Source organism: Micromys minutus (genome assembly GCF_963924665.1).
Source record: "Micromys minutus genome assembly, chromosome: 22".
Lineage (NCBI taxonomy): Eukaryota > Metazoa > Chordata > Mammalia > Rodentia > Muridae > Micromys > Micromys minutus.
In genome coordinates this window covers 26,133,903-26,147,459 of record NC_137957.1, presented here as the reverse complement: position 1 = coordinate 26,147,459, position 13,557 = coordinate 26,133,903, and the positions used below count along the sequence as shown (strand labels likewise).

General features: G+C 35.4%; 1 protein-coding gene across 2 annotated transcripts in view; it reads right to left on the bottom strand.

The window, feature by feature from the left end:
* The window catches only part of ACSS3 (acyl-CoA synthetase short chain family member 3), a gene marked incomplete at its 5' end in the record, with an annotated part of 191,582 nt that overhangs the window by 56,899 nt on the left and 121,126 nt on the right, over positions 1–13,557 (bottom strand). For both annotated transcript variants that reach the window (XM_080935711.1, XM_080935710.1), the window contains one exon: positions 12,753–12,904. In XM_080935711.1, coding sequence (XP_080791837.1) covers positions 12,753–12,904 — 152 coding nt within the window. The remainder of the gene's footprint in view (positions 1–12,752; positions 12,905–13,557) is intronic.

Here is a 13,557-nt window from a genome sequence, read left to right as displayed (position 1 = left end):
GGGAAAGAGAACTTGTAGAGCCAACTTCTAGCAGAAAAACATGGCATCAAATGAGGGATGAGGTTTCCATCCCACAGTCAAAATTCTGACCCATAATTGTTCCTGACTGAAAGAACTGTAAAGAAGATCCAGTGACAGACCCAAAGTGGGATCCAGCCCAAGGGGAGGTCCCAAGGCCTGACACTATTAACTGAGGCTATAAAGCACTCACAAAAAGGGACCTAACATGACTGCCCTCTGAAAAACCCAACAAGCAGCTGAAAGAGTCAGATGAAGATACTTGTACCCAACCAATGGACAGAAGCCCTGTAGTTGATTTAGGGAAAAGCTGTAAGAAGCTGAAGAGGACGGAAACTCTGTAGGAAGATCCACAGTTTCAATTAATCTGGACCCCCAAGATCTCTCAGGTACTGGACTGACAACCAGGCATTATACACCAGCTGATATGAACCCCCCCCCCACCCAACACATATACAGCAGAGAACTGTCGGGTCTGGGTTCAGTCAGAGAAGATGCACCTAACCCTCAAGAGACTGGAGGCCCCAGGGAGTTTAGAGATCTGGTGGGGTGAGGGCTTGGGTGTGGGGACAGAGAGGAGGGATAGAATGGAGAACAGTCAGAGGGTGGACAGGGAGGGAAATAAAATCTGGAGTATAAAAAAAATATTGTCATTGCCTTTAGGGCCAAACAGACTCTTACTACAAAGAACTGGGATACTGAGAGATGAAGGGGAATTAACATTGCTGACAGAGAAAACTGTGCCCCAGAGTAGAAAGAATAAAATAGAAAAATGGACCTAGTCTGACCCTGTTAGTGATTCATTGAAAGAAAGGCTGGTTTTCTTTCATGGTCATTGCCCTCATGGCCTGTCTGTCAGAAGAAGGAATGTGTGGATGCGCAGTTAATTTGTTATCTTCAAAGGAAAAATATTCAGCAAGTAAAAACCTGCTTGCTCATCTTGAGCAATGCAGTCTGCCACTGATAGTATCCAACTGCTCTCTATGTTGATCACAGGGATCTTACAGGTTTAAATAACTCTGACCCTTTGATCCAGCAAAATTCTGCTTCCATTTGCTATAAGCATGCATCTCCCTTAATACACTTATTCCTACTTCTGAACATTCACCTTTATGAAACTGAAGCCCATGAAGTTTCATTGGATTTCTAAATTCACAAAAATGGTGAGGTCTGGAGGTTGATGTGAGCAAAACGCGTGTCACTGTGAATATGACTCATAATTAAAGAGAAGAATACAGGGCTTTCGGAGCAGGAATTGGTGAAGGTACAGTGATATGAGGAGAAATTTTTAATGGTTATTTTATGGAATCTTGAAAGCATTTTGGCCAGCTACTTGGTTTTCACAAACTTAATGCATAACCTTGGGCTTCACACAAGGATGTGATAGCTGGGTTTGAGAGAGAGGAAAAGAAATGGAAGTTCTGAGCCAAGATTATCTGGAGAATTAAGGCAGGTCAAGAGAACAGTGAGATTATACAGTGAGAAAACAAAGAAACGTTTCAGGGGTAAATATTAGAGAAAAAGCAAAAAAGAGCAAAAAGGATTAAAATGTTGGTGGAAAGGAAGGTAGAATAAGACAAACAGGGAAGAAATCTTAGTGGTTTGTCAATAATGAAGAAAGACAGAGTTTAGGGCCTGGGGAAACTTTTAACATGAAAAGGCACTGGAGGAAATATGAAAATATTGAAAGAAGGTTTAATATCAAAATATTGAAAATTAACCAAGAAGCTAAGTACTGAAAATTAAAAACATAAAAAAGAACTGACTGAAATCTTAGAAAGAAAGTGGGAAAAGGGTAAATCAGTGAATCAACCTAAGGATATAGAGTTAATTAAACATTGGATTATTAAATAAATATAATGTTCATGGATGTGATCCTTCTTTACAATTACAGCTAATCTTGACTCCAAATCTGTAGCTTAGCCTTCAAAGGGACAAAAAAAAATAGTAAAACTTCAAGAAGAAACTACTAGTTGAAGACATGTGATGGACAATGGATGCTGGTCAACAAAGTACAAATGAATATCTGATAAATGACGTGTGCACGTGAAGGAGTACACCTGTATATGCCAGCTCACTTCGCCTCTAAACCAGCCTATGGATAGCAAAATCATATCTTTCATTTATCAAGACAAAGATTTCTTCAAAGTCGAGGTGGTCCAAGTGCTGTGTTCCCTATTTCTGTGTGAAATGGAGTGTCTATATAGACCGTGGAAAAATAATTGCGTTTTTTTGTTTGTTTGTTTGTTTGGGGTTTTTTGTTTGTTTGTTTTTGTTTTTGGGTTTTTTTTTTTTTTTTGGTTTTTTTTTTTTTTTTTTTTTTTTTTTTGCATTGATTTTGGATGTGGTCTCACTGTATAACTCAAGATGGCCTAGAAACCACCATGGATCCAGGATTGGTTCTGAATTCATGATCCTTCTGCACTTTCATCCTGGATATTGGGATTACAGACATATTACTGCTTTTAATTGAATCTACTTTAATGCTTGTATTTACTGGCAGAAGGCAAACTATGTTAATTAATAGTAATAATGAAACACACATTGGCCCTGGGTGGTTGACTTATGGCTAATTAACCAAGGAGTGCTAATTATAGCACTGTACATTTTTAAGTGGCGCATTGCTTTATAGTATAATTTTATTACATCATCTTTATATTGTAGCTACTCATAGGAGCGATCTTCATGTGAGCATTAACAAGCAAAGTAGGATGGGATAGGGATGGCAGATTAGATAGAAGATAAAAGGGTGATGTATGCCCTAGGCTGTAGTCCAAGCACTTGTGAGCTAGAGTTTTCAGATGGAAGATGCTTCTCTTTTCTGCTGAGCTATGTCTCCAGAGCCTTCAGCTTTCTTTGTGTTCATTAAAAGGGTTTTACCATTTACAATAAGCAGAATTGTGAGGTCACTGATTACTTAGGAACTGAAAAGTAGTCAGAACCTATGCATTAAGATTTTTCAGAGGTATTAAAGCTACTTCTTGTGTCAATTTTTCTCCCGCTGCTTATATAAAATAAAAGTGTGGGGCTGGAGAGGGGGTACAGTCTTACAAAGACTTGGGTTCAATCACTAGAACTCATGGGTGGTTCAGAACTCTCTTAAAGTACAGTTGTAGGAAGTTGGATGCCTTCCATGGGCACCAGAAGTGGGTAATACACATACATATATGTGAGAAACCACTCATATATAAAATAAATAAATCTTTTAAAAATAAAACCAAACATTGAAAACACCCAAAAGCTTTCAGAATAAAATGATTAATGAAATAATTTAAAATACTATATTCAATCAAATATCATTTAGCTCCCAATTTTTTTAGTGAATGAAACTCTTAGATGATTCCCCATATTTTTAGCTATGAATATCTTATTACAAATCTATAATTTTTTGAGAATTGTGGTACCTGCCAATAATGCCTGTAACTGGGAGTTGGAGAAAGATTGAAAGTAGGTCAGGTTGAGCTACAGATTAAATTCCTGACCAATTTGGGATATATCAAAAGATCATGTCTCAGGAAAACCTATAATTTAAAGTTATCTTACACATGAGTTGCTTTCATGGTACAGGGCATGCCTAGTGTAAATGAGGTCCCATGCTTGATCCTTGAACCATAACAAAGAAAGAAAGTACGTTGCCAAATAAATTTTATTTGCATTGAAGATTGAACAGCCAGTAGGTGGAGGAAAAAAGGTGAATCTGCCAAGGTCTATCAACTACCAAACACAAAAAACTCTTCTTTCTTTTTGTCAACAGATACTATGTGGATCGTCTCAGGGATGTGTCCTTAACTTCCATTCTATATGTCAGATCACCATTATTTTATCTGCTGTATTTTCGTGTTAATATATGCCCTCCATTCCCTCTGCTTAACATTAGAACTCACATTTAGAACGCACAGTTTCCTCTGTGGATGTCACACATGATTTTGAAAATTCTGCCAATGGACAACTAGCATTATGTGCAACAATTTCTCTGAAATACAACCAAAAACACAGCTTTTTATCTTTTCAATCCCCAGGTAAAGAGTGATGAACAATTGAGACTTTAGAAATGGAAAAGAAAATGGAGGCAGGCTACAAAGAGTAAGCCAGTTACAGCTTCTCTGCTTTCTCAGTTGAAGCTTTTGGAAAGTAATTAATAAATTTATTTTACATCCCAATTGCAGCTTATCCTCATACCTTTCCTATCCCTACCTCTCCCTCTCTTTCATCTTAAAGAAGGAAAACCGCCCAAGGATATCAACCCCCTTGGCCTATCAAGTTTAGTAGGACTAGTTGCATCCTCTCCTATTGAATTTAGACAAAGCATCCCAGTTAGGGGTAAGGAATACAATGGCAAGTAACAGAGTCAAAGACAGTCCTTGAGCCTTTTTTTAAGGGTCCCACATGAAAACCAAGTTGTACATCCTTTATATATGTGTAGGACCTAGTTCCATTCTATACATGTTCTCTGCCTCATCTTTCATACGGTTTTCTTAGCTCCACCTAGTGTTTGGTTGTGGATGTCTGCATTTGTTTCTGTTAGATGTTCTGGGAAGCCTCTCAGATAATAGGTATACTGGGCTGTCTGAAAGCACAGCAGAGTATCATTAATAGTGTCAGGGGTGGTTCTTTTTTCATGCAATGGGTCTCAGGTGTAGTGAGCCATTGGTGGGTCATTCCCACAATGTCTGCTCTAACTTTATCCCTGCACATCTTTAATGCAGGAAAAATTGTTGGTCTAAGCTTTGGTGGCTAGGCTGGTGTTCCCATCCCTATATTGTTAAGTCTTAGCTAATACCAAGAGGGTGTGGTCTCAAATTTCATATGCCCTATTGCTAGAAGTCTTAGCTAAGGTCACCGTCATAGGTTCCTGGGAAGTTCCATTGTCCTAGGTTTCTAGCTTATCCCAGAGATACCCCTTTCACTGATCTCAGTCCTTTCTCCCAGTGGTCCCTCCCTCTGTCTTACCCAAGCATGATTCTTCCTGCTTCTTCCCCCTTCTCGCACCCAGTGCCCCTCTTCTGTACAACCCCTGATGGAAGATGGAAAGATCTCCCATGTTCATGCATCAGTTGGATAACATAATATACATGGTCATTTTACCAAGAGGAATATAGAATCAAAGGGCAATATATAATAACCATCAAAATTCCAACAAAATTCTTTAAAAGAACAATACTCAACTTCATATGGAAAAATTAAAGACCCAGGGTACCAAAATCAATTCTGTATAATAATAGAACTTTTGGTATTATTCCCATCCATGATTTCAAGCTGTATGTCAGAAGAAGAGTCATAAACCCACATGGAGTTGGCAGAAATACAGACGAGTTGTTCAGTGGAATAGAATTAAGGACCCAGAAGTCAAGTCAAATACCTATAGATACTTGATTACTGATAAAGAAGTCAAAACTATACAAATGGGGAAAAAAGAATGCATCTTCAACAAAAGGTTCTGCATATAGAAGATGCAAATAGATCCATATGTATCAACCTGGACAAAACATAAGTTCAAGTGGATCAAAGACATAAAACTGGATATACTATATCTGATACAAGTGAAAGTGGAATATTCTTGAATGCATAAGTACAGGAGACAATTCCTGAACAGAACACCAACAGCTCAAGAACTAATATCAACAATTAATAAATGGGGCCCCATGAAACTGAAAAGGTTCTGTAAAGCAAAGGACACTATCAATAAGACAAAACAACAGCCTACAGAATGGAAAATGATCTTCTCTGTTAGACTACATCTAACAGAGTGCCAATATCCAGATAATATAAAGCACTCAAGAAGTTTGCCCCCAAAAATCAAATAACCCAGTATTAAATTTGGTACAGAGCTAAACAGAATTCTTGACAGAGGATCTCTAATGGCTGAGGAGTATTTAAAGAAATGCTCAAATCCTTAGTCACTGGGGAAATGCAAATTAAAAAGACTCCAATGCTTCATTTGACAACTGTCAGAATGGCTGAGATCAAAAACACATGGGACATATACCCTCCCCAAAAAAGATCTACCAAACCTGAAGGACACTTGTTCAAATATGTTTGTGGGACCTTTAATTATAATAGCCAGAAATTGGAAAAAACCTATATGTTCTTCAATTAAAGAATGAATAAAAATATATGGTATATTCACATAATAAAATGCTATTTAATATTAAAAGTAAAATCATCATAAAATCTTCAGACAAATGGATGAAACTAGAAAATATCCTGAGTGCGGTTACCCAGACCCAAAATAACATGTATGGTATGTATTCAGTGAGAAATATATATTAGGTATAAAGTACAATATAACCATGTGACAATTCACACATCTAAGAAGCTAAGTAGAAAGGACATAATGGGGGATACTTGAATCTCACTGGGAAGTGAATTTTAAAAGCTCAGAAACTGTTAGAAAACTTTGTGTTCAAAGGCTAAGAATTTTCCTATGCTTCCAAACATTATACTAACTTAAGAAGAGGAAATTATACTTCCTAGCCTACAGTAGAGAAGGGTGTTATAATACATCTGGATGTGCATCTTGACTGAGTATTCCCTAATAGGAAAGCTAGAGTATAAAAAAAAATTCAATCCAGCTTCAAATTGAATAGAAGTGTCTCTCCTTACGATAGTTGGCTGTGAAATAAAGATTCTTCTACAGGAGTAGCACAATTCAGATTCTCAATTATAGCTAAAATTCTTTTCATTTTACTAGAGAAAGTATCATAGAACCAGATACATAAGACAGAACGAAGACAGGAAAATAGAGAAAATTTCATGATTCTGATTATCAGATACAGGCTTTAAAATAACTTTGATAAATAATAATACCATCCCAAAATGCAAACATAACATTAGCAGTCAACAAAGTAAACAATAAGCCTGCTTAGTTATATTTATTATTTCAAAACATTTGCGTAAATAAAATTGTCACTTCATAAGTTCTCTTAATAATAGAGAAAAGACTACTTTCAAATACTTCTATAAAGTCAGCATATCTATGAAACCCAAAATGTCCCTGAAAGCTATGGGGGTCTAGTTGGTTGATAATGTTGTTCTTCCTATGGGGTTACATTTTCAAATTGAGCAAAACATAATGGTCTAATAAATTCATGAAAACTATGACAATCATATACTGTAAATAGGTATGTAAATTAATGCACAACTTCTGGAAAGAAGCTATTTGCCTGTATTCTGCATGCCATATTCATATACATGCCCAATACCAAATGGTATGTGTAATATTCTGATGTGCATATAACGAAGACATTAACTGCATTTTGGAAATGACTGAAAATTATTCAGCTCATGATATACTAGTGCATACTCTAATGCTTCACACAAAGAACTGGGACACTTTAGGGAGGACGAGTTTAAGAGAGTCAAGGCCAATAAATAAATTTATAGTCAGAGAAGAATAACAGATTGAAGACATACATTGTGAAATACTGTGACACACTCTCAGGATGTAATATAGTCTTGAAAATGGTGAATGTCTACAAGATACTGATAACAACGTGAGATAATGTGTGTTAATTATCTAAATTTAGTAATTTGATTATATCAAAATACTCCCAATTTAACCAATTAGATACAAACTTACAAAAAGTACATCTGAAAAATAAGTAAATGAAATGGCCTACTTATGAATGCTATAGATCTGAATTCTCTTTCCTCCTCTTAATAGTTGAAAGCTCTTTTCCAGGTATTTCAGTAAATAAATGACCTTCCTGTTCTTTTGCTTGTACCTGTTGATTCTCATATGTATTTTGCTCTTTAATTATGTCCTTGGTGCCCAGCAACTGTCCTCACTCTTTTTAATTCTTGTTTCCTCTTTGGTCCAGTCACCAAAGAAGAAAGAGACTCGGCTTCCAGTTTTCTTCTCCTCTACCTAGTTTACTGTTAAAACTCTAAACTGCTTATTCTATTTGATGGACTTAATCCTACAGCTCCAAGAATTGTTTCTCTGCTATGAAATCCACCTTTCCATTACATTGCTTATGATTGTGGCAATTCAAGAATTGTTTCTTTGAGATCAGTTACTGGAAAATCATATTGTACTGTGGTGTCTGGAAACTGTTTTTCATATTCTTTGGGTCTCTTCATTACATCTGTGTTTAAGACAGTAATCACTTTGCCCAAACATTATATGGTGGCTTACAGAGGTAAAATAGTTCTTTTTGTAGAGGCTTGAGGATACTGGTTGATTGGTCAGAATATAACATTTGTGGCCACAGGGCTGAGTAGTCTAGTCTTTGTGGGGTTACTGAGAGGTGACCAATGTTAACAAGGGCTGTGGATGTGTTGGTGACTTAGGTTACTGGAGTTGATGACAGTGATGTTGGCTGCATAGGAAATTAGGAAAAAGTATTTAAAAGATAACCCGTTGCTTTGTTGATGGGTCGGGCAAGGCATATAGCCTTTCATACTAGCACTGTGATCCAAACACTCACAGAGTGTGGAGGCAGAGTCCTGGAATCAGAATATTGTAAAGTTCCATAGCACTTCTCAAGAGAGGCATAAAGAGTTGCTTCTTGTGCAACTCATTCAAGCTCACATGCTGCACTGTGGTATACCTCAGCACACACTCCAAAACTGGGATGAAATTCTGGTTCTGATGGTGATAGAAAAAGTTGCAGTTCACAGATCTGGCATGGGGCAGGGAAGAAAGAAAATGCTTCTGAGCCTATGCTGTGGTGAGTCTACCAAAGTGGCAATGCAGGAATAAATCCTAACAAGACACAGTGACAGGTCTGACTACAAGGGAATGAGAAAGCACATGGTATTGACTCTGAGCTCTCCAGTTGTATTCCATGGCAACAGCCTATTCTCTGAGTTAGGGAACAAAATGCAGCATTGTCTTTCTCTCATTGTTATCCTTCCATACTAGCAAAGGTTTGAGCCTAGGGTGTAAATATATCACCAGGAATTCTAGTCTAAACTCTCAGCAGCACTGTAAGATGTATTATCCCCTTGTTAGGAAGGTAACTGATACGTAATTTGATTTTTGATTTACGATGAGAGTAAAATGCAATCTCATTTATTTATTTATTTTTACATTCATGAAAGTTAAGAACCTGTCATGCTCCAGCTTCCTTGTTCATGAACTCATTTCATTATTCACCTATTTCTTTATTTAGTTAATTATTTCTTTACTATTAATATTTATGTATTCTGTTTATTGAATAATTAATGGTTGTACATGTCATAAATATCTTCTCTTGGTATATGTCTTTTTAAAAAATGAATGGACAATTAAACAAACTATGGTAGTAAAATTTTATTTATATTTTCCCTAATGGTTTGCGATGCATACTTTAAAAAGTATTCCTTGCACAGGCATGTAGTGGCAGAAGTTTGTGTCAATGGCTGTGGATCATATTACCATGTGAGATCCCTGATCCAGGTTGCCACTTTGGACTAGGATGATGTCCAAGTGTTGTGAAGAGCTGGCCACTCCTCTCACCAGCTGTAGCACATGGCAGAGCAGGCCCTAACCTGGGCACACAGTAGAGCTGACTCTATACGCATGAGCCGGCCTGAAGGGCATGAAACCCAGAGAGGTAGCTATGCCTCTTGCCAGTTACAGCACTTGGTGGTCTACCAGGAGTAGTGCAGGAAAACTGGAAGACTGTACAACTCAGCTACCAGCCCCAGGTCTAGATTCGGAGTTTTGAATTGGCTCACTCCATATTCTATGCCATTTATGATCTGCAGGAACATATGAAGGTCATATAGGTCCAAAGCTGCTGAATCTCCATGACTTAGGGCTGCAACTAAATATCCTAGAGAAGTCCCAGTGAGGATCCAGTGTTGGCTGGTGTAGCAGGAGCCAGAGGCCTCAAACAAGACCAATGAATCATAGAAATGAACATTTGTAAGTAAATATTATAAACAAAAAGGTATACTGTGGGACACACTGTGACACACTACAACTTCCATGATGAGATGCCCTTTGCACTATCTATTTATTTATTTATTTATTTATTTATTTATTTATTTATTTATTTCCTTTTGGGCGGTAGGTTCCAAAGGCAGAGAGCATACATAAAGAGATGGGAAGATGAGTGAAATTGGGGTACATGAAGTTTAACTCATTTTAACTCACAAAGAATCAATAAAACAGTTTGGTTTGGTTTTTTTTAATATTCCTGTGAGAAACAGCAAAAGCTCATTTCCCTTATAACCTTGATCTATCTAACTAGTTTTGATGTATTTTAAATATTTTGGGAATACTATCTTTCTGTGCTTAATAAACTAATTGGCACTCATCTATCTAAGTCTGCCATTTTGCTGGTTTGTCCAACCACTTGTCCTATGAATGTGCTTTCATGGAAATGTAGGAACGTAACTTGTTCTCAGCACAACAATGCTTTCACAAGTCGAAGGGCTTCATGGTCTTCCTACATCTTATGGGTCATAACTTCTCCCAATAATCAAAGCAATATTGTATATGTTTTCTGAACATACAGCAAAGATTATCCTTGTATTTTGAAGTAACTCTTAACCATTATTTTCTCTTCCTTTTAATGAATTCTGGCTTATACAGCATCCCATCATGGTATTACAGGTGTTATATAAATTCACTAATATACCTCATCACTGTGGCACTGCATAGTTTTCCTTGATAAAAGTCCTTAAAATTAAGTTCTGTTAGTGTTTTCTTTTCTATTTTACCTTCAATCTTACCCAGTGAGTATTAATGTATTAAACATGGTGTTATTGTTGCACATATAGTTTTATAAGAAAGTTTAAATTGTTTCTGATTCTCAACCTATGACCCAAGTTTAACTTTTGAAAACCTCAATTACTTTTGGTTTTTATTTTTATTTTTTACAATAAAAGATGGAATTGATCAAACTCTTCTGTTTTCACGGTACCCTTAGTTTCTAAGTGGGAGTCTATTAAAATAGTTCAATGGTGACCTCACTGGCAAAGGTTATAAATATGAAACTCAAAAGATACATTTATTACATGAAGGTCATAACCCTGTGTGAGCAGTGATACATTTTCTTTAACAGTAATACCGTATCTCTGTAGTATAAGTAAGCTTGTGATTCCTGCTGAGATTTCCTGAATTAGTTTCTTCCTGGAGAGATTCAGAAGTCCCCAGGTCCTAGATTTACTCAATGATAAAATAAAGATAATGCTTATCTTGACTACTTACCAAGAATGCTTTTGCTAAATGAGTTACTAAACCACTTATTTCTGGTACACATTGTATTCACTGATTAAGAAGAGTATTTTCAAGATTGGGGTTGCTTACACATGAAAGTCATCTAAGCATTTAAGCATTCTTAAATATCAATTAAAAGTAGATAACTGTATCATCATAAATACCATAGATTCCTATCAATAGTGGAGAAGGATTTTGTCAGTAGGCTTTTGATAAACTGTCATATCCTATGAGTAGTTATTTATGTGAAAAGTGTTAATTTTACTGAACATTATTATATGGAATATGTTATATTAAAATCTATGTATGAATAAGAACATAGAAAAAATGGCATTTTAGCCTGCTGGCAAATGTAACTCCATGCCTTTTTTTAAACAATCAGGGTACATTATGTTAGTATATAGACATTTATGAAAATGAATGCCTTATCAGAACCTTTGCAGTTGTCTTAGGATATGTATACTACATACATTCTGTGAGTATTTTGCCAAAATCTATTTTCTATACTTACAATTGAAGTTAGGGATAACCTAAGTGTGATTAATGAAACACAAAATGAAAATGAATAGAATATTTTAGTACAGGAGTCATATTATGCACACATAAAAAATAAGACTGCATTGTTTACATTATGTATTTTTAGTAAATCTAGTTTTATTGTTTAATAATATAAAATAATTTTACATATGAATAAAAAAACAGGGATCCTGACAGATTAAAACCCTATTTTATCTCAGCAGCTGACTGTGTGGTATCCATTTTAATAACTCAGGCCAAAGAAACCTATAGTTCAAGTATCATAATTCAAATGTTCAAAATGTCTTAATTAAGCCTAATCTTTAACTTGAAGTAAAACAAAGTCTCATTTTTTTTAACTCATGTCAGTAGTGACCTATTTCAGAGGGTTACAAAGAGCCTTCTGGATGTAAATTGTAATAATTACATTTGAAGATACATCTCACAACTAATAAAATAAACAAAAGAACAAAAATATCTATGGAATCTACAGCATAGAATTACAAAGTTACCCTGGAATAATTGGTCTCATTAGAAACAGATGTAAATGGACAGTAATGTTTACATTCTGTCTATGTGTATTTGGGTAATGTACATCTTCATTTAAAATATCCTAACATTTCTAATTCCAGAAGACAGTTAAGTACTGAAATAACATGTATGTGAAATCACAATCAGAATTTTGCTCTTAACTAAAATATAAACAGCGTCACCAAAAAATAATGAAAGAAAGAAAAGAGAGAGAGGAGAGAAGAAGTAAAGAAAGAAGGAAGCAATGAAGGAACAGAGGAATGAAGAAACAAAGGAATGAAGGAAGGAAGAAAGAAGGGAGAGGATAAAAGTAGTCTGGTTTGAGTTGAATTGAAACAAACAGTGATTAAAAATATGAGACATTATTCCACTGTCTGAGTAACACATACAGAGGCATTGTCAACAATATTGTAATATTTTTCTCTTTCTATGGAGGTACAACAGAACCGAAAAATAATGCCCAGTTATATTTTGACGGCAGCTACATCTTGCCTGTTGTTTCTAATGAAATTTGCTCTGTGCATCTCTACTTCACCTTGTCAGAGAGTACTGCTTCCCCAAGGCCGCCCCAGGGTCCTGTTGACGGATGGCTCTAATTGCGGTTGGTGCTGTAAACAAGGCAGCCACCCCATGCTCTGCAAGCACACGGAAATAAGCTCCAGCATCCGGAGTTCCCACGGGCTTTCCCTACGATGAGATTCATTTAAAATGTCACTGGGAAAATGTCTCATATGTCAGCAACCGTTCTATACGTACACATTTAATGCAGCAATATTAGCAAAGATGGCTTCTCAACAAATCTTAATTTTAAAACATTACCTTGTTCAGTTATAATTTAAAACTAAGAAGAAAATATCCAGGCTATTTTTTCCTTTCCAGGATCTTGGGAGCTTCTAAATTGAAATGAATTATTTTTCAATTTTTTTGAAAAATAATGATTTAGAAGTATGAATCACATTGAAATTAGAAACATAATCTTCTCTATGTCAAAAAATTATATATATACAATATGTAGATTATATGTTATATATTTACATATTATATTACACATTATATTTTAATTATATTCATAAATATAAATAATACAAATAATTACTTAAAGTATATAATTATATTATATATTAATATTTTACACAATATTTTACACAATGTCCAAATAACATATTTATGTATAATTAAATATTTGTATATTTCATTATATATTATATATTTATATAATATAAATATTATATAGAGAGAATTCCCTGCTGTAGACTAAATGAGAAATATTACTGTTTTCTCAATATTCACACATTTATAATTTCCAACATTAAAAGTGATTAGAGCAATTCTTGAGAAAA